Genomic DNA, 22,284 nt, shown 5'->3' with positions numbered 1-22,284 from the left:
ATGGCGAGCCAAAATCCACTGCGGTGAGGATGAGCGGAGTTTGTGTGATGGTTTATGACGAGAAAATGATGTGACGACGAATGCTGGCGGTTCGTGGTGACACTACTGATGAATCGTGGATTAAGTGTGCGTGGACTCACTGCGTGCTGTACAACCCTGCACAGTACGGTATCTCTTAGCGAGCACCACTGTGAACCCAACATACTCTTCAGTAGCACTGTGTGCGGACGTAAAGAGGGGGGAAAACCATAAAAGGCGACGTTTTTGGGCAATAGCCCTGAGCACAATCCTGAAACGCGATTGCCCGATTCACCTGTTTTATTAAATTTAAGGCTGCGCACCGCTATTGATATCATTAATATGCATTGCCGCTGATATATTACGCTGTTACGTGATGTGACTTTTATTAAAACTTGCGTTGTACTGTACAGCGCTCTGGAATCTCTTTGTGATCTGTTGCACTTTGTAATTATTTGAAACATAAAAAGGGTGAATTGTTGGTTGTGCTTGTGCACCACTGCAAACGCAGCAGCAGCATCAGACGCTGGAGTAAGCCCGCCGTGGAGCATTGCCACAGCGCCTTACACTCGGTTACTTGAGTTCAATACCCGACCACGGCTGTCATTGGCGAATTGTATCTGAAACTACCGGACCTATTGGCGCTCACCCGGAAATTGAGCAATCCGCACTTACCATCGTGGGGAAGTATGGTCGAACAGCCCCCATGATTGACAGGCAACAACATGGAGAGGCCCTGATTTTCGTTTAACATTTATTTAAAATGTAAAAACTTTGAACATGTTACAACAGTGCAGATGCCACGGTGTTGGGAATACAGTATTCGGATTTGAACGAGCAAATCAACCTGTGTTGGTGATCGCCCATCCACGTGGGACTACGCGTGCTGCACATCATCCTGGCTATCACGACCCTAACTAACCCCCCGGATATGACTACCGGTCAAGGACAAAAGCGTGAACCAATAAGCACAAATGTCCCTGCAAATAATATAGCAAATGTAGTTGTTTTACACTTCCCATCAGCCGCACGGCCTTATGGAAGTGCATCACTTCAGCAGCATTGGTTCAACACAAGAAAAACTGGACCGGCTTCGATATTCAGTGGACTCATCAGCAGTCATGCTGGTGAACTGCCAGATGTTCGATATGGGTCCTAGTTTTGACACAAAACTGTATTTAATACACGGAACACAAATGAAAAACGATTGTGGATGTTGAACTTCTTTCACACCGTAAGTAGACAACCGTGCTCATCGGAGGTGCAGGGGTTGCGTGTCATCTGTGTCAAAGAGCTTCATGGCTAATCGGATTCCTCCAGTCTAAATAAAGATTACGATTATGATCACATTAATTTTGATTTAAAGCTTTCGTGACTGCAGTAATTCATATTCTTAACTCTTTTCGGTAAAGTCACGTTGAAGGGAAACAATAAAATAATAAAATAATAAAAATTCTCACGACGTTTCGACCATAACACAAACGGTCGTCATCAGGTGTGTCGGTTTCGCATTAATTTATTTATTTTTAAACGGTGTATTTATTTATAAAAAAAAACGTCAGCGCCACGCGCAGCGATTTGGCAGTTTATTTAGGACTAGTCCATATATGTTCTGAAAAGAGGAGGGGGGAGATGAAAAATTAATGTATGCTGTATGAAAGCCACTGTAAGCATGAACAATCAATTAAGACCTGAAATGGTTAATTAAATCTTTCCAATGATTGCTAAGCCAGATTTCAGCTTCTCGGTTGAAATTGTCTCTATGCTTGTATATGTGGATAGCCTCATGAACGAATCTCTCATGGTAGCCAGATGGCTTACAAAGAACCTCTGTCTTGGAAAAGTCAATGTCATGTGAGCCTACTGAATTATAACAATGATCTGCCACGACCGAGGTGTTGGTCCTACCGTGTTTAAGGTCTGCTTTGTGTTCACGAATGCGGTCCGAGATATGGCGTTTGGTTTCTCCAATGTAACTACTACCACAGAGGCAACTTAGTTTGTAGACACCAGGGTACTGTATGTCCGGAATCACATCTTTTACAGACGGAACCAGATCACGGATTTTATGTAATGTGTTGAAACAGACCTGGATCTTGTGTTTATTCAAGATTTTGGAAATCTTTTTTGTGATCCCTGCAATGTAGGGTAAAGTGATGGTTTTGAAAGGCTCCTCAAGAGGGTCCTTCTTCATGGTTTGAGTGATAGCTTTGCGGATTGTATAGTCGGAGTAACCATTAGCCTTAAGAGCTTGGTGTACGTGCTTGAGTTCTAAACAGTTTTCGTTGAAACCTTCTGCTGCTAGGCCACCAAGATTATACGGCTTACCAAAAATACATAAAGTAGATACACCCCTTCGTCCAATCGTCTCTACTATCAACTCCCCCACCTACAAACTGGCTCGTTTTTTGTCTGAAATCCTGCGTCCTTTCACTGGAAAAACCACCTCTGCGGTACAAAATTCTACTCACCTGGTATCGACAATCAAGGGTATTTCCCTGTCCCCAGACGACCTGCTTGTCAGTTTTGATGTAGTTTCCTTATTCACCAAGGTTCCTGTACCTGACACCATCGCAATCATTGAAGACTTGGTTCATCAAGGACTAAACACCGAGGTACCTCCCCTGGTGAGACACTGTTTAACCAATACATACTTCACTTGGAATGGAACTTTCTACAAAGAAACTGAGGGCACCCCAATGGGCTCACCCATATCTCCGATTATAGCTAACATTTTCATGGAGAAATTTGAGACTGACGCCATCCAGACTGCCACTCTGTGCCCAACCTTATGGAAGAGGTACGTGGATGACACTTTTGTCATCTGGCCACATGGCCAGCCTGCTCTTGACCAATTCTTCGACCACATCAATTCCATACACCCAGCCATCAGATTTACCATGGAAGTCGAAAAAGATGGCAAGCTACCTTTTTTGGATGTCCTAATTAAAAAGAGACCTGATGGTTCAATGAGCCACTCTGTCTACAGGAAAGCTACCCATATGGATGCTTATCTGAAACCGGATTCCCACCACCATCCATCACAGAAGAATTCTCTCATCAAGACTCTGTATCATAGAGCCCAATGCATATCCGACCAGGAACACATAGGCAGTGAACTCAAGCACGTACACCAAGCTCTTAAGGCTAATGGTTACTCCGACTATACAATCCGCAAAGCTATCACTCAAACCATGAAGGACCCTCTTGAGGAGCCTTTCAAAACCATCACTTTACCCTACATTGCGGGGATCACAAAAAATATTTCCAAAATCTTGAATAAACACAAGATCCAGGTCCGTTTCAACACATTACATAAAATCCGTGATCTGGTTCCGTCTGTAAAAGATGTGATTCCGGACATACAGTATCCTGGTGTCTACAAACTAAGTTGCCTCTGTGGTAGTAGTTACATTGGAGAAACCAAACGCCATATCTCGGACCGCATTCGTGAACACAAAGCAGACCTTAAACACGGTAGGACCAACACCTCGGCCGTGGCAGATCATTGTTATAATTCAGTAGGCTCACATGACATTGACTTTTCCAAGACAGAGGTTATTTGTAAGCCATCTGGCTACCATGAGAGATTCGTTCATGAGGCTATCCACATATACAAGCATAGAGACAATTTCAACCGAGAAGATGAATTCTGTCTTAGCAATCATTGGAAAGATTTGATTGTTCATGCTTACAGTGGCTTTCATACAGCATATATTAATTTTTCGTCTCCCCCCTCCTCTTTTCAGAACATAGATGGACTAGTCCTAAATAAACTGCCAAATCGCTGCGCGTGGCGCTGACGTTTTTTAAATAAATAAATAAAACGTTTAAAAATAAATAAATTAATGCGAAACCGGCACACCTGATGACGACCGTTTGTGTTATGGTCGAAACGTCGTGAGAATTTTTATTGTTTTATATATTTTATTATTTTATTGTTTCCCTTCAACGTGACTTTACCGAAAGAGTTAAGAATATGATCACATACATATAAAATGTGCAGCACAGAGCATATGTGGGGCTGTCAACACTGAGACGGGACGCGTGCATCAGAAGTGACCCGTGCGTGAGGATGAAACGCGTCCACGACTGGAACCACTGATTCAGGCTCACCTGAGCCCAGCATCAGCGTGGGTGGTGGAGCATGCCAGATGGGTCCTGCCCACGGCGGCGGTTAATCTCCCATTTCTGTTGTTCATGACCACGGTGCCAGCAGATGGCAGTGCAGCACTTATCACCAAACTCCATTGCTACACTTTGCTATACAGTACCCCCAACTACTTCTGCCCCCCGCACCTTCATCAACTCGCACTGACCGGCGTCGTGAAGTATGGTCAAACAACACCCGCGAACCGCACGGTGTGGGGAGGCCCTCATCGTGCAATGGACACGAGGGCAGTGCGTTGTTTAAAAAAAGGTCAACCGTCATGGGGACTCGGTTCAAACGATGTCACTGCTCAACTCCATCGGCAGCACGGATAACGATTAGTAAGTAGTAGTAATAGTAGCCCAATCTATCATCATGCAGCCACCACCACCGCACATCGTCAGAGTTCCCCACAATAATGAGCACCGCTCACGTCGGCAGGGCCAACTCGCTCCACGGTGGTGGCACTCAGAGGATTTCTCGGCAGCTTTGTGTGGTGCGACGCATGAACTGACCGCTGATGCGTCTGAAATAGAGTGAGCATTCGTATCAAGTGCAACAGCTGTAGCGAGCTGAGTAACAGTCCCTTTCACTGCCACCCTAAACGCATTTATTTAACACTAGCAGGAAGTACCCGGCGTTGCCCGGGCGAAATAGGCAGACACATACATGGACTTACACACAGACATGGACCCACACACGTAGAAACACATCGGCTTAGACGTACACACACACATATGGTTAAACCCAGGGTGGATCGTTAGCAGGCCAGCCTAAATGTTTCCAACCGGCGAAGATGTTCCATTAGGTGGGTGCACGTTTCGCAAGCGTACAGAAGGTAGGGGATTACCATGGCCGAGAAGACCTGGAGCTTCATGTGGAGCGAGAGACCAGGTAGCTTCCACACAGCGTAACGCAGCTGATGAAAAGATAATGGCGCTCAACTGATTGGAGTGAGACCTCTGGTATTAAACCGGAGCTGGTCATGAGCACACTGGCCAGGTATGGGAATCTCTCCAATCTCTCCACAACTGGCGCATCAGAAATTGTGAGTTGTGGGGGTGGATGGTCCGATGGTAAAAAAATACCCAGCCAGGTGCTTAGATTTGATGGGGCTGATGGTAAGGCCCCACCTCTTAGTGCCAAGCTCTAGGTTCAGCAGCAGTGCCTCCAAGTCCTCCTCTGAGTGAGCAAGATTCACCAGAGCATCGGCATACGTTACATGGTTGATCAATAGGGAGCCATCCCTTGACCGTACCCGGGCATCGATCAGCCTCCCATTGTATATGTACCATATGGTAATTCCTCCGGTACAGCCATAGAAGTCTTCACGAACTACGTGGTCAAAATATGTTAAATAATGTGGGAGCCAGAGGACATCCCTGTCGCACCCCAAGGTGTAGAGGGAATGGCTCTATGTCCCCCGTGAGGTCGACCGAACGCGCATCACTTGGCAGGGTCCGGCCCCCCCCCCACGCAATTGTCGTCAGTTGGTGCGGTCGATGTGACGCAATGAGTAAATAATTAAAATAAAAATGTCACAAATTTGTTAATTAAACTACTTTAAAGTTGAGGGATGTGAAAACGGAATAGCCTATTCCCATCCCGGGACTTGGGGCGTGCTGCCTGGCAAATTTTTTTGGACGTCAAGTCCACCGTCCGAGAGCCAAATCCCTCGTAAGCGCGCGCGCGGGCGCGGAGACTTTTATATAAGATATACATTAAAATGCAAGTATACAGGTTATGCTGCTCCCCAGGAAAATGTGTTTTTTTGGAAGGGACTATACATTAGTATCCACCGTACCATCACCCAAACGTGTTGGCCATTCAAATAAGCAGTGCATTGGAAAGCCGACATCTGAGAGACAAATGCCGGTGGCAGTGATGCATCGAGCCCCCGGGGCTTCAGTTTGCAAAGGCCGACTGGAGCTGGCGGAAGGCGGCGCGGCGCTGCTTCTGCTCCTCCGCCTGGCGCCGCTTGTCCTCCTGCTCTGCGCGGATCTCCGCCTCAAAGCGACTCGTCTCCGCCATGGCCTGCACCTGTCGGCATGCACGCACGCACGCATGCACGGTCGGCGTCCACATCCAATGTTCTCCTCGACAATGACACGCATTCCAATATTGTTGTTAATAAACTCCTTTAAAAAAGTTTTTTTTTAAACAAGGGTTGTATTTTGATTTAAAGTTTTCGTGACTGCAGGGATTCATATTCTTGGTTCTTCCGGTAAAGTCACGTAGAAGGGAAACAATAAAATAATAAAAATATAAAACAATAAAATTCTAACGACGTTTCGACTGCAACACCATTTACGGTGGTTTTCACACCTGATGATGATTGCTTGTGTTGCAGTCGAAACGTCGTGAGAATTTAATTGTTTTATATTTTTATTATTTTATTGTTTCTTTTCTACGTGACTTTACCGAAAGAACCAAGAATAAGGGTTTTATTAACAACTTCGTTTAACTCACAGTCGAGAAGTACATCAACGGCGCCTGAGACACGCGGCGCCTGCTTTTTGTGCGAGCCGATTTCACAGTTTAGGGACCGCGGCGTTTTTGACCAACACAATTATATATAACTAGCTGTACTACCCGGCTTCGCCCGGGACTTGGATTCACCACGCCCGCCGCCTTTGTCCCCCGAGTGGCGATGTTCACACAACAGAGCAGTTACTCGTTTGATGCTGAATCGACCTAGGGGATGCCCAGGACCGGTAAAAATAAAGGTCACCTGTGGTGGCTGTGAGCGGGAATCGAACTCGGTTTGCCGGGTTCGTAGCACGGCGCGCTAAGCACGACACTACAAGCGTTACGCTTCCACATTCGCGGGTCACATGACAGATTTGACGTCACAGCTCACTTGCCGTGAAAAAAAAATGTGCATTATTGAACTCCCCCCCTCAAAAAGTGTTTTTTTAAAAATTGTTGCATAGTGTACAGTCTGGAAAGTACCCACATGGCAAATTTCAAGTTTGTTGCATGTCGGGAAGTACGCTAAACATTTTGAACAGACACATTCACAACTTTGCCTTTTATATATATGTGGAGATAAGGCGTGAATACAAAATGTTAATTGCTTTAAAGTAGCGAATTGATTGATTAATTGGTGCCGATTTTCATACAGGCATGCATTGTCACCGGATCTGAGTACGTGTGCAAAATGTGGAATTGGACAACGGGAAGTGGACGAAATTTTGATGACAAGATTTGACCACGACAAACAGAGGAATCAAGTTAAGTAAAACCGTTTTAAAAAAGGTACACATTTCTCCCCCAACTTTATCTCGATTGTGCTGTCAGGGTCACGCCACGGGACGACCTATACAGAGATGCCCGTTTCAAATAACCTCCGGGCCACGCAGTAGAGGGCAGCACCTTCCTAGCCGCTCTGCACTGAGCGAATTTTTCGTCGCGTGGCAGTAAAGCCAATATTTTTCATTTCCAGAGCTGGAATTTAACCTAATTAATGTTAAAAAAATAATTAAGTGAGATTGATTTTTTGTAATCTTCTTCTTTCGTATGGCATTTTTGGGAATTGCAACAGATTACAAATTTATGTCGAGATTTGATATCCATTCCACTGCTTCAGGAGTAGCCGCGTGGATTTGTTTCAAATCACCGTTGAATTATCTGATTCGGCAGTCCTTCACGAGATGTTGCACAGTCTGAGATGTCGCACCACAGTCACAAAAAAATATTACCAATATTTTTGTAATCATTTGTGATCTGGCTGACACCACCTGACTTTTTACATCTGAGGACTGTTTAATCACAGGCAGTTGCCTGGATTAAAACCCAGGATTGTTAGAGGTTCCTGCTCAGCACGATAGCCTTTGAGCTACCTGAACACTGCTCACATACAACATTTAAATGTGAGAATATTAATATTTGAAACTCCACGGATAAGTTTGGAGCAGTTGGGGCCATGGCTGAAATTACGCTATATGTTCATCGAGTAAACTGATACTACGCTCCTCCTCCATCACGTTCAGTGAATTCTGGCTATCGCCAGATGAAGCTGGTTGTTGTAATCACCAGCGAAACGTACTCGAATTGTAAATGGTGTGGGTTTACACTCCAGCACCGGTGTGCAGAAGTAATAACGAATTGGCACGTTTTGTGTACGTGACAAACCTTACGACTGTAATTGGCTGTGTCGGGTGGAGGCAGGTTTATATTTACGCGCTCTAACCCCCCAAAAAATCCCTTTATTATGGATACTCGGTGAGCCTGCTGGAGGTGGCGTCGTCAACCATCACCTCCATGACCACGTGAAGCGCCACATCACGTCTACAGCACGCGCATATCCAGCTGACTGAGCATTGGCCACACGAAAACCCCCATGAACTTTAACCTTGTATTTGCACTTGACTTTACTAAATGCCAAATCCAAGAATTTGAAATATCAGATTGGCCGTCTTTCGCACAGAAAATTACTCTGTCACAGGGTGGGTAAGAAGGTGCCGCTCCCTGATGTGGATGAGAGTTCATCCGAATGGATCTAAGAAATGGTTCTGTGATATCTGTTGTAAAACGTATACCATTTTAAAAAATGTTGAGGATAATAACGCATTAGTTCCTGTGCTTGCATAACGTTTTGTTTTTTTTCTCTAAGTGTTATAATTGAAAGGAACTTGGCACCACAGACAGGAGTCTAACTTGACTTGAGAGCTATGTAACACTGAGAACCCTGTAGGAAGGCCTTGAGGTTGGCTCATAATGTGCCGGAGTGATACCCTACTATTCCGGGTGCCCGTTGTAGTGATTGGCTGCGCAGCACCAGGCGTGGAACACGATGCCACATGCTCATAAACTACGACCCCCGTCTCTCCAAAAAAGGAGGATGGATTTGATGACAGGCCTGTCGGGGTCAAATTAAACTGGCAAAGTCTCCCAATACTTCACAAAGGAGAGAGAGAGCACTCCTCTTTCTCATGACAATGATCGGATAAGAAATGAAATACATACTTTGCATACATTGGTCAATTCACGATGCTGGTAAATCCAGGCATGCCACCACTGAACTGTGGGCAGGCCAGCAGTGGGGAGGGCACCGCGTGGCTCGCATGGGTCGAGCGCGGTTGCCCGTGGCCCTTAGACGGCCACCCCATCATCAGGAGACCCGACTGTATGCCGTAAAGACAGAGAGACACCACTCGACGCGTAGTGCGAGGCAGTGGAGAGGAAGAAGAAGCTGTCACACGGCCGTAATGAGTTAATAGCGGTAAGCTATTGAGGAGCTTCAGGAGTTGAGAAGCCGAAACAATACAGCAGTGGAGCTGTGGAAAGAAGATCTGAAGAGTTGACGTTGCTGAAGAGTGAACGTGCAAAGAGTTGTCGGTGACTCAGTGGAGGTAAGCACGACTCGGGGAGAAGATCCACAGGGAGGAGAGATCTCCTCCTGCACCGAGCTTCGCAAAAATATAGCCACAAGCCGTCGTCAATCCAGCCACGAACTAAACGGCAACTCTATAACTACAATTCCGTGGACTATCACGGTGAAGATATCTGTCCAGCTGTCACATGACTTGAGAGAGAGCCGCCGTCCCTGTCTGCACCCACGAGGAGAACGCGTCTGCACTTCGTCAGAGTTCAGCGCCATCAAGCTGCCAATCGCAACTGCTGGCGTGTGGCCGCGTCACTGCGGTGTTACGCCACGAACTTCGATCGGCGCTGCAATGGAGGAAAAGGCATGGCGCGAAACGACAGCTATGGGCGAGACAAGATGCCCGCTCGGCGCCTGCAACTAAGGATAACAGACTTTGCTGAGTGTCCATTCATAAATGAGTATGAAAGTTGCTTCGTGTCTGTGGTATCGAGTCCTGATTAATTATGAGTCGTGCATACTACACCTTTGTAGTGACAGGGAATGAGTCACTGTAGCGCGTGCCGCTGGGGGTAACAGCCCGTTCTACCTGTTGCACCTGTGGGCAAGGCACGGAGCCCTCTGGGGGATCCAGAGAGGTGCGGGGCCAAGGGCGGAGCCTGGCCACGCTGTTCAGGATATAAGGCGAGCTCCGACTCACAGTTGGGGCTGCTGCGATCTGGAGCGGACCTCGCCAAGCCTAATTGTCGTGATCGGTTTGTTATTCCTTGCCCCGAGCAGGCACCCTGGCTGTCAGGCCAGTGGCTGCTTTGCCACTTTTTTATTTTCCAACCAGCATCGAGATCAGCCGGGCTGCCGAGGCGAGCAAGGACGATCGACCCCCGACGACGACTGCTGAGGTGGGGGATGCTGAGGTGCGGCTGCCTGGAGGACAGAGGTCGGTGGAGGAAAGCGACGAAGCGCAGGCATCGACCTCGACCGAGAGGAGGTGGGCTTGGGAGGAAGCCTGGAGGCGATGGGCAAGCAGAGGTACCGGAGCAGAGGGAGGTGGCCCCTACCAGCCTGAGTGGGGAGGCAGAGGAGAAGACGGACCTTGCAGGCCGGCAGGCGCATGGAGCCCAGAGCATGGCTGATGAAGGAAGGCACGGACCTGTGGGCGCAGGAAGACCCCAGCTACCCGCAGGGCGGTGGTGCGGTGGGACCGGTGTAAATTTCGCACCGGTCCACGCCAAGAGACACAACTTTGTCCGGATGGTATTCAAAGAAGATGTGCCGGACGATGTCACCATTGATCGTGCGAGTTTTGTGAGGACTGTGGTGGTCGGGAAATTGCAGGTGGACTCTAAGGACTTGTTCTGTCTGATAGCCCTGCCAGGTGGCCAGACCTTTGATGTCAGTTTCAGGACGAACAACCTGCTACAGGACTTCATGACGCAGTTTGAAGAAAAACCTGGGGAGAGGTCGCTATCTTTCTTCAAGTTGCAACTTTTGTCTGAGCTTGACACTAAGGTAATAACGGTGTTTTTCTACAATGAGGCTCTGCCGGACTACGATGTGGAAGTCTGGCTGCGACAACATTACCTACTGCTGTCGGGGTGCAAACGGCTCCAGGATGCACTGGGTATTTGGACAGGTGCCAGGCAGTGGCGGGTAAGACTAAGAATGGTGGAAGGGGCCCTGTGGCACATCTCAAACGCCTTGAATATCGGGGCAGTAGAGGCTATCTGGTCTATGCGGGGCAGCCCAAGCTCTGTAGGAGATGTGGGTGCAGGGGACACTTGGCCGCGGCATGTGAAACACGGGGATGTTATCGCTGCAAGGTGCAGGATCACGTCGTGGAGGACTGCAGTGCCCCGGCACAGTGCAACCTTTGTGGCAGTGGGGATCATTTGTATAGAAATTGTCTAGAGTACTACGCGAACATGGTCCGGGCGCACATGAAGCGGGAGACGGAGGGTGGCGAGGGAGAGGTGACTGTGACAGAGCCGCAACAAGCACCGACCAGCCGGGCGACAGATGGCGGGGGCGGAGGGGTGGCCGGGCAGGGAACGCTGGTGCAGGCTGAGAGGGGGAAATGTCAACAGAAGAAGAGACAACAACACCCACAAGCCAGCAGCCAGAGGGCCGCAAAGACAGTGAGGAGGTGGAGAAGGCCCCTGGCCCTACCGTGGCCAACTGGGCGGGGAGGTCGAGGCGAGAGAGGACGAGAAGGATCAGTGGGAGATGGAGGATGGGAGTGGGACTTTGAAGAGAGTGAAAAAAAGAAAGGGGAGGGCGTCGAGGCCCTCAAGGTGGTCTGCTCCCATGCGTGGTTGGCTCCCATGCGTGGTCCGGAACCGGCCGGCCTTTCGCCGGACGCGGTGACACCGGAAGAGGACGTGGCGGCGGCAATGGTGGGACAGGGAAGAGGAACCCCTCCGAAGTTAGGGGACAAGGGACAATTGCTCGACCTAGGAGGAACAAACAGGTACCAAGTACTGGAAGAGGTGTCGGAGTGAGATTAGGCGCCACAGAGCATGGAACTTACGGTGGCTTTGGTTAACGTGCGAGGGATCTGGGGGAGGGCCAGACGAACGGCAGTGATACAGTATTTGCAAGCAATGAAACGGGACATAATATTCCTGCAAGAATGCCACCTTCTGTATTTCCTCGGCCAGGCGGAATTGATACAGCCCTGGGATGGCCATTACTTTTGGTCAGGGAGTAACGTTAATAAGAACACCGGTGTCATCATACTCTTGGGCAGCTGAAAGGTGGAGATACTGGAGACCCAAGATGTGGTCCCAGGCTGGCTTCGCTTGATTAACATATATGCTCCTTTACAGTACACTGCGCGGGAGGAATAGTTGAATAACATGGCGGCCCTGTTGCTGACGCAGCTGCACGTTATATTGGGCGGGGATTTTAACTGCCCGCTCTGCCTGGCAGATGTCATACAGGCATCCGGAGGCAGGAAGCTAGACCCCTCCACCAGGAAACTGAACGGGCTGCTTTAGGACTTCAAACTGACGGATACTTTTCGATTGATGCACCCAATTCGGCCGGGGTATACATGGTCTAGCAGCTCCGGTGCATCGCAGTCGAGGATAGATTTTATTTTCTTGTCCGCCAAAGTCAAGATGGAGCATGCGGGGATAGAGCCCTTTGCTTTTTCCAATCACAAGATGACGACCGCAAAGCTTCGAATCCCGGGTGGCCTGAGGTTGGGGAGAGGGATCTGGAAAATGAATGTAAGCCTTCTAAAAGATGAAAAAGTCATCCGGCATTTTGTCAGGAGGTACGAGGAATGACAGAGGGTTGCTTCGGCACCCAGGTGGAATGGTGGGAAATTGTGAAAAGGCAGGAACAGGGAGTTTTTACAGGCTCGGAGCAGGAGGAGGAGCGTCAGGAATTAATTGAGAAGGTGGAATGACCGGTTGGAAAGGGCCTATAAATTGCTGGAACTGGGTTTCCCAGTTGAGGGAGATAGGACAGCTAAAGGAGAAAAATTACCTCGACAGTGGAGAAGTCAGCATCACAACTCGTTTTTGGGGCTCGGGTCAAGGCGGTGGAGGAAGGAGAAAAGTGCACAAGATTTTTCTTCAAAAGATGTAGGAAAACAGATAACGTAGTCAGGGAGCTGGTAAGCCCCGACCGGGGAAAATTGACATCTGCAGACACAATAGTGGAGGTGGCACGGAACTATTATGAGGACCTATACAGGAGTAAGGTGTTGGAGGCCGGGGCAAGGGAATCCCTTCTGGGAGAGGTACACCAGGGGATCGCAGATCCCGGGGGAATAGAGGGACAAATTCAGTTGGGGGGGGGGGGCTGGAAGAGGCTGTGATGGGAAAATACAGGCATAAAACGCCGGGCCCAGACGGGATTCCAGCTGAATTTTATACTACGTTCTAGAACATGGTTAAACACGATATGTTGAGTTTGTACAGGGAAATTCTGGAGGAGGGCCCAGTGTCGGATTCCATGAGGGGGGTAATCGTCGTCATCTATAAGGGGAGGGGGGAACGGAATGACTTGGGGAGCTGGCACCCCATCTCCTTACTGAACTCGGATTATAAAATTTTGGCGAGAACTATTGCGACGCGTCTGGGGAAGGTAGTAGGAGAGGTAGTTGGGGCAGATCAAACATGCGCAATCCCGGGCAGGTGGATTACGGATAACCTGGTCTTGATAAGGGAGGTTTTGAAAAATACAATGGAAAGGGGCAGACGCCTGGAGCTCCTGAGCCTCGATCAGGAGAAGGCATTCGACCGCCTCTCTCACGACTACCTGTTTGCTGTGCTGGAGAGAATGGGGGTGGGAAGGCGGTTGGTAGGTTGGGTGAGGAAGCTGTACGATAAGCTCACGGCTAGGCTGCTGGTAAATGGAGTACTCTCAGAGGAGTTGCCCGTCGAGTCGGGAGTAAGACAAGGTTGCCCTATGTCCTCAGTTGTGTTCGTGTTGGCATGCAGCCTTTCACCCAGGCCCTTAGAAATAGCCCAAAGGTTGGGGGAATGCATGTCCCGGGAAGCGGGGAACAAGGGAAGGTTCTAATGTACATGGACGACATGGTGACGGTCTGTAGGGACATGTCCTCAGTCTGGGGCGTTATGGAGCTCGCAGACCTCTTCCACCGGGCCTCGGGCTCCAGGGTGAATATATAGAAGACCGAGTTGATGACCTTTGGGGACCCCAGGCTTTTCAAGGGCTGCCCGCCAGAGATAAAACGGCTGGAAGACGGGATCCGGATCCTGGGGGTTGCTTTTCACCAAGAGAATTCAGCTGAGCGGAATTGGTCAGAGAAGGTAAGGGTGGTGGAGGGCAGGCTGGCCAAATGGGCAGACAGGCGCCTCACGATAGAGGGGAGGATTTTAGTATTAAAGGTGGAAGTCATGCCAACGCTGAAGTACTTGGCTCATGTTTTCCCGCTGGGTGAGCAGGTAGCGAAGACTTTGGAAACGATATTCTTCAGGTTCATCTGGGGGGGAGGGATGGACCGCGTGAGGAGGACTGTGATGTACAAGAGTACTGCGAATGGTGGGAGAGGCGCCCCAAACGTCAAGCGTGTCCTCAACATGGTCTTTGTGTGCAACACATTGTGCCTATTCTTTTCCAAAGGGCCCCAAGGGAAGGCCTCGTATTTCTTGCAATATAGACTGACATGGCTCCTGCGGAGGCTGGTGTTGGCCTCATTGCTGCAAGGCATACCCCTTGCCTGGCCGCAGGGGTGGTTGAATGCGGTGATTGAAAGCTATATTACAGAATACGGGCTGGCTCGGAAGCGGGAGACATGGAGCCCGAAATAAATACTGGCCAAGATAGATGAGGGGAAGACCTGCATGGTGACACCAGGTGTATGGGGGAACATACACCGCCAAATCTGGGAAAATGTTTTAATGGAAGCCCTAATGAGGAGGCAACGTGACCTGTCCTGGCTGGCCACCTGGGACAGATTAGAATGTAGAAGATTTATGTTCTCCCGTCACATGGCCAAGACCCCCAAATGCCCAAGTGGATGCGGTTCGAATGAGAGTTCGGTGCACATACTTGTGCAGTGCCCTTTCGCGCAGGAGGTGTCTCGCTTTTGTTTGGTAAAAGCAACGGTGCCGAATGTGATTTGGGGACTCTTCAGGCGGGAGGGAACTGGGCCCAGACATGGACCATTTATTGGAGCCATTAAGGAGGCCCTCTGGAGAGCATGAGAGTGGGAGATGAAAGGCACTCGTGTCACCGCTAGAGGTATGCTACTTAGCAAGAAAGCTAATTGAAAGAGTGGTGGAGGTGGAACGAATGAGAATGGGTAACCAAACAGCGAAAGAGAAATGGCGGTGGCCTTTACCCCCCGTGTGTGGAACCGAATGAGAGAAACCGAGCCTGAGAACACCCTCTGATACGGAGAAGGGGTGTATGAGTGTTTGTTATGGCGGACACGATCATATCTTGTTACCATCCCAAAATGGTGTGGTGACAACTTATCGTTTGTTCTTTATTTTCCTGTTTTTCTCTAACCGGTGCAAAGGACACGCGGGACTGTGGTAAAGTTGTTTTTGTTCTTCCGGTGATGCGTTAAGAGCCCCTGCGCGGTCTGTAGTTTAAGCTCTCGTTTCTGCCGCCCGGCAACGGACTGTTCAAAGCTGAGAAATAAATAAATTTTAAATAGCCTCGTCGCCGTGACTTTTTTACTCTTTGTCCTGAGCAGGTGCAGATGGTGTGAGAGAGGGGACTCCATTCCTCGTCTTGCCAGCCATGCCTGCTTGTGTGCCTGCCTGCATGCCTGTGAGGGACCCTGTCTGCCAGGCCAGTGGTCGCCTTGAATATCCCTAGTAAGTGATGGAGACCTGCTGAGCTGCCGTGACGAGCTAAGACGACCAGGCCATGTCGACAGCTGCGGAGGTGGGAACCAACGTGACTAGACTATATGGAGGACGGAAGTCCGGGATGGAGGGTGATGCGGCGCAGGCATCGACCTCGACTGGTAGGTGGCAGGTGGCGGAGGACGCCTGGAGGCAGTAGCCAGGAGAGCAGAGGTCCTGGCGCAGAGGTAACTATGGACCGCTCGATCTTTGTGCGGACAGTAATCGTGGGGATGCTGCAAGTCGAGCCTATGGACCTTTTTTGTTTAATAGCTTTGACGTCAGCTTCAGGACGAGCAACTCATTACAGCGCTTCATGACAAGTTTTGAAAAGAAGGCAGGCGAGAGGCCTCTGTTACTGCTGAAACTGCAGCTGTTGTCGGACCTCAACACGAAAATGGTGACGGTTCTTCTCTATAACGAGTCACTACCAGACCAAGATGTGGAGGTGTGGTTGCAACGGCACTGCTTGCTGTTGTCAAGTTGCAAGCGTGTCCAGAACTCGCTGGGCATTTGGACGGGGGCCAGACAGTGGCGAGTGAGACTTTGAGCTGTGGATGGTGCCCTGCAGCACATCCCGATTGCCCTTAACATCGGGGGCAGCAGGGGCTACGTCGTTTACGAGGACGAATCCAAGTTTTGCAGGAGGTGTGGTGATAGCACGAGTGTGCTATCACTGTAAATCACTAGACCACGTAATAGATGAGTGCCAAATCCCAAGCACAGTGTAACCTTTGTGGAAGTAAGGATCACCTGTACCGGAACTGCCCCGAATCATACGCAAGCATGGTCCGGGCACATAAGAACCAGAATACCGATGGAGGGAGCAGGGAGACGGTCGAGGCCGGGTTGGAGCACGCGCTGCATAGCCAGGCAACAGATGATATGGGTGCGAGACTACTATACGGACCTGTATGGACATAAGACATCAGAGGCAGAAGCACGGGATTTCCTTCTTGGAGAAATTCAACGGGAGGTCAGAGCTCCTGATTAGATGAATAAGCAAATTCAAATGGAGGAACTGGATAAGGCGGTGAGACGTCTACATTTGCACAAGACACCAGGGAATGACGGAATACCGGCCGATTTTTATGCCAAATTCTCGGACACCATCAAGCATGACATGTTACAACTGTACAGGGAAATTTTGGCAGAGGGTCCGGTGCCAGAGTCCATGAGGGGAGGGATAATAACCCTTATATAAGGGGAAGGGGGCCCGCAGTGACCTTGGGAGCTGGTACCCAATCACCCTGCTAAACACCGACTACAAGATCCTGGCCAAATCCATCGCAGCACGACTAGGGAAAGTGGTAGAGGAACTAATACATGCAGACCAGACATGTGCGGTCCCAGGTAGGCATATTTCGGACAGCCTTGTCGTACTGAGGGAAGTGCTGGAAACCACGATAGATGGGGGAGGGCCACTGGGGCTCATTAATTTAGACCAAGAAAAAGCCTTTGATCGCATATCACATGATTATTTGTACTCGGTTTTCACACGCATGGGGATAGGAGAGCGATTGGGTGGGTGAAAAAGCTATTTAGTAATCTCTCTAGCAGGATTTTGATAAACGGGGTCCTTTCTGAAGCAGTTCTGGTTAGATCGGGGTGAGACGGGGGTGCCCCATGTCGCCAGTCCTATTCGTCATGTGTATGGAACCGTTTGCCCAGGTGGTCAGAGCCAATCAGAGAATTCGAGGGGTGCACATCCTGGGGTGTAGGGAACAGGCAAAGATATCAATGTATATGGATGATGTTGTGCTGCTCTGCAGGGATGTCTCCTCGGTTTGGGAGGTACTGGAACTTGCAAGACTTTTTCATTTGGCCTCAGGATCCAGGATTAATCTGGATAAAAGCGAGATGATGTTTTTTGGAGACCCTAGGCTTTTTTAAGGGCGGCCAACACAACTGAGAGTGAAAGAAGAAGGGATTAATATCCTGGGGGTCAACTTCTATTGACAGGAATCTGCAAAAAAGATCTGGAAAGAAAAAATGAGGACAGTGAAGGGCAGGCTGGCCAGGTGGGCGACCAGAAGCCTCACCATGGAAGGGTGGATATTGGTGTTGAAGGTAGAAATGCTTCCTACGCTCAACTACCTGGCGCACATCTTCCCACCAGGCGCGAAAATGTTGCATTGTATGGAGACATTGTTTTTCGAGTTCATTTGGGGAGGCGGGATGGACCGGGTGAAGAGGGAGACCATGTACAAACACTATGCGAACGGTGGGAGAGGAGCCCCTAACGTTTAGCGTATCCTGACTATGATTTTTGTTTGTAATACGCTCCGTTGATTTTTTTCAGATGGGTCCCAAGAAAAGGCTTCATTTTTTACAGTATAGGCCGGCATGGTTCCTTCGTAGATTAGGGATGGCTCCATTTCCTCACGGAAAGCACCCTCGCCTGGGCGCAAGGGTGGCTATGTGCCGTGGTAAACAAGTACATCGCAGAATACGCGCCGACCCTGGTAAGGGAGTCGTGGCACCGACGGCATGTCCTTGTCGAGATTGGCAAAAGGGAAACCTGCGCAGAGGTACCAGGCGCATGGAGTGCGCTCCACCATCAAATATGGGAGAACGTGGCATCTAGGGCCTTGGTTGGCGGCCTGGGACAGGTTGCCATGCAGGGCGTTTATGCATTCCTGTCATATGGCCCGCACTCCTAAATGCTCAAGCGGCTGTAATTCGGACGAGTACACGAGTCATCTTTTTGTGCGATGCCCCTTTGTGCTGGAGGTGTGGGAGCTATGCCAGCCTTTGCTAGCCCGGTTTTATCCGGTCAAGGTCACAATGCCAAATGTTATTCAGAGTTATTAGGCGGAAAGCAGGAAGGGCTTGGGCCCAGACATGGGCCGTTGTGGGGGCTATAAAAGAAGCCTTGTGGAAGGCGAGAGGTCTGATGCTCCAAGGTACCTACATGACGCCTATCGAGGTTTACCACCTGACCTGTAGGCTGATCGGCCGGGTGGTGGAGGTAGACAAGGCAAAAATTGGCTGCGACACAGCAAGAAATAGCAATGGCCTGGCACGGATTGATGCAGGCAGCACTAGGAAAAGTCCTCTGCCACAGCACCGGTAATTGAGGAACGAGACTTGGTCCGGCAACTACTGACCCTTGTTTTGAAATATAGTGGATGGGCCAGCAAAGTTTTCGCGATCGGTACATTCCATGGTTTAAGGTGTTGTAAAAGACCCTGTATTCGCAGCAATGTTCCTCGTGCGGGTTGTTGTTGTTGGTACTGTTCGGCAATTCGATACAGTGGATTGTACATAGTTGTAATAAAACTTTAAAATACGTCGTCGTTGCGATCTTCACCCTCTTCAAGCTGTGGGTCTGGCAGCATGTTGGCTGTCCCGACCCAGTATGTGGTTATCCCCTAAGGCTGGGAAGGCCGGAATAAAAGAGAGAGTACCTCCTACTAGTGTCTGTGAATTAGCACACTACACCTTTACTACTTTTTGATATTGGGTTGTTTTATGTTGATTGATTTTGCATTCAGAGCATTGCCTGATTGAGTTGCTTTATGATGAATAACTTATAAAACTTTAAATTTTCATAAGTTGTACCAAACACTGGTTGCATATCGATGACTGGTATTCTGGCTCTTAATAAGGAAAATACTTGCTTGCATTAAAGTCCTGTTCCCGTGTGTGTGGTTTACCAGTCCGTTCAATCATTCCGTTGCATACAATGACATCAAATGAATCTGGTTTCCATGGGGTTGCTGCCATTACGCAACTATACCCTCGACAACCAAAAACACCCAAATCATTGACAGATACCAATTGCAACGACACCGCTTCCTATAGGGTTGTTTTCCAATGCGAAAATTTTACATTGCTCTTGCGAGCGTTCCGAACTGATTCTTCGTTTCGTGAAACGACGCCCAACAGCGCGATCACAATGAAGTTGTGAGGAACAAAAAGGCGGATAGAAAGTTGGTACCCCCATCAGAGGAGAGGAGCCATGGAGGCGTGCACCGTGCACTGGCTTTCCCGGGACCCGAGGGGTCACGACCCCCCCGGCATAGCATGCCGGCAACCGACACGGCGGTTGGGAGCACGAGCTCAGACACAGCATGCCGACAACGCACGCGGCGATGAGAAGCGCGAGCCCAGACAGTGTGCTGACAACCCACGCAGTGGTCGGGAGCATGATTCCCCAGCCCACACCTTGGCTTCGAAGAAGTTCTTGGCTCCCTTGACTCCCTCAGCGGAGACGTCGATCTCCGAGAGGCGAGCGAGTGCCAGAAGCCCGCTCTCCTCCTGCAGCTCCCCGGCCGCCGCTTTGTGGAAAATCAGCAGGAACTGTACAGGAGGGGATGAGAGGAAACACGACGGGGTGGTTGGGACCGCTTTTGATGTCCCCCCCGCACCTCCGATGGGCACGGTTGGCTGCGTATGGTGTGACAGAAGTTTAACATAAGTACATACATACAGAATCAAAATATGTATACTGGTGGGATCCGATGAGCTATAAAGCTCTTTTTTACAGATGTCCAGTAGGGGCGAGGTCAGAACATGACAACAATACAAAACACGATAGGAATGCAAAGTAGAGGCACGGTAAACAAATCACTTATAAAGTATATAAACAAAATACAACTTTGTGGCATGGATTTTTGTATTTGTGTGGCACGTTTAAGCAAACATTTGGGCTGACACAAACCACACTAAGAGCTGCTTCTCCACACACTCCCACTGTGGCGAGATTTTAGCTACTTTGCCTGACATACAGGGGGTTCAATCCCCATCCTGACGCCTGCTGTATATTTGGAGTTTGCATGTTCTCCTCGTGGTCGTGTGGTTTTTTGTTCCACATTTAGAAACATGCTTTGAAAAGATTTGGCTGCTATAAATTTTCACATGATAAGCCACTTCATTGGACTATAATTTGTGATAGCCAGGTCGCTTCTGAAAAAGCGTTAAATAGCTCTGGGCCTTATCTGCTAAAAAAAGTTTCGATTTAGTTTAGTTTATACCCATTTAAGCACCGAACTCAATGGCCACTAAAACATCAAAGTGAGCTCCTATTGGAATGAGCGTTGAGGTGCGCATGTCTAGTTTTACAGCCCTGAGCGGGTAGGAGAAATTCCACATTCTTATGGCGGGGAGGGGGGGGGGAGTCTCTCCAAAGGACAATGGCTGTTGACTTCCCCACAAAGTGGTACCTATTTTATCGACCACGGAAGGACTTTGGGCTGAGTCAGGCGCATCCAGCGAGGATTTGAACTCGTAACCTTCCCAATCGTGAGCTGCTTCCTTCTGCGACTGAGCCACCTGGCCAGATAATAGTTGTTAAAGACTTACTCAGATATTGGTGAGGGTGTGAAGCAAAGCACTATCAATAGATCTCTCCTGAACAGCTTCAACCACAGAGAGCATAGCTCGGAGGGTATGGGCAATAACTGCGAAGATTGACCTGCACCCAACAGCATAGCAATTACATAAGTAAGCATACAATGCACCTACTCCCCAAATATGTCTCAACATGTAAAGCAATTGAGAGTCTTGTTTTCAACATCCCATCAGCCACGGAGCCTTCTAGGAGTGATTTTTTTTCAGCAGCATTGGTTAAACACTAGCCAACCATGGATCGTATACAATGGCGGAGCCAGGATTTTCAAGTATGGGGGGCAACCCCTCCAGCAATGAAAAATTATAGTTGTTAGTAATTAAGGACTTACCCCGTGCTTTTTATTCGACGCGTGTGCGGCGATGGCGCAGCCATCGATCGAGGGTCGAATTCGAACTGTGTGATCGGCATTGCGCTTGCTGAAGGTGTATGCCTTCAGGAAAGTCGTGTACTGTATACGCAAGTGCCCACAATTCTGAGTCACTTATAACTGCTTTGCCATTACTTATTGCCAATTATGGACTCAGACTATTGTCCTATCATCTCATAGAGTCCCTGGCACGTAATAATATGCTACACAGTAGCAGTGGGGGTCGCAAATGCCGATTAATTACTAATAAACCCCAATTATCCGATTGAAATTAGGGATTTCGATCGGATCATTGGGGGCACATGCCACCCCCCCCCACTGGCTCCGCCAGTGATCGTATGAACCCACATTAATCAGCACTGGTTTAACACTAGCCTACTCTGGACCGTGTGAACCCATATTAATCAGCACTGGTTTGACACTTGCCTACTCTGGACCGTGTGAACCCATATTAATCAACACTGGTTTAACACTAGCCTACTCTGGATCGTGTGAACCCACATTAATCAGCACTGGTTTAACACTAGCCTACTCTGGATCGTATGAACTCACATTAATCAGCACTGGTTTAACACTAGCCTACTCTGGATCGTATGAACTCACATTAATCAGCACTGGTTTAACACTAGCCTACTCTGGACCGTGTGAACCCATATTAATCAGCACTGGTTTGACACTAGCCTACTCTGGATCGTATGAACTCACATTGATCAGCACTGGTTTAACACTAGCCTA

General features: G+C 49.1%; 1 protein-coding gene across 1 annotated transcript in view; it reads right to left on the bottom strand.

Annotated features, from left to right (window-relative positions):
- Positions 1-755: 755 nt before the first annotated feature.
- LOC116947046 (EF-hand domain-containing protein D1-like) overlaps positions 756-22,284 on the bottom strand; it is a 47,979-nt gene continuing 26,450 nt past the window's right edge. The window contains exons 3-4 of the mRNA XM_032962421.2: positions 19,997-20,131; positions 756-6,208 (exon numbers count right to left, since the gene is read on the bottom strand). Of these exons, the coding sequence (XP_032818312.2) occupies positions 6,074-6,208; positions 19,997-20,131 (270 nt within the window). The 3' untranslated portion in view covers positions 756-6,073. The remainder of the gene's footprint in view (positions 6,209-19,996; positions 20,132-22,284) is intronic.

This window comes from Petromyzon marinus, chromosome 28, assembly GCF_048934315.1.
Source record: "Petromyzon marinus isolate PM22_M1 ecotype Great Lakes invasive population chromosome 28, UKy_Petmar_22M1.pri1.0, whole genome shotgun sequence".
Lineage (NCBI taxonomy): Eukaryota > Metazoa > Chordata > Hyperoartia > Petromyzontiformes > Petromyzontidae > Petromyzon > Petromyzon marinus.
The sequence above is the reverse complement of the archived record's forward strand: the minus strand, read 5'-3'. Positions and strand labels throughout refer to the sequence as shown.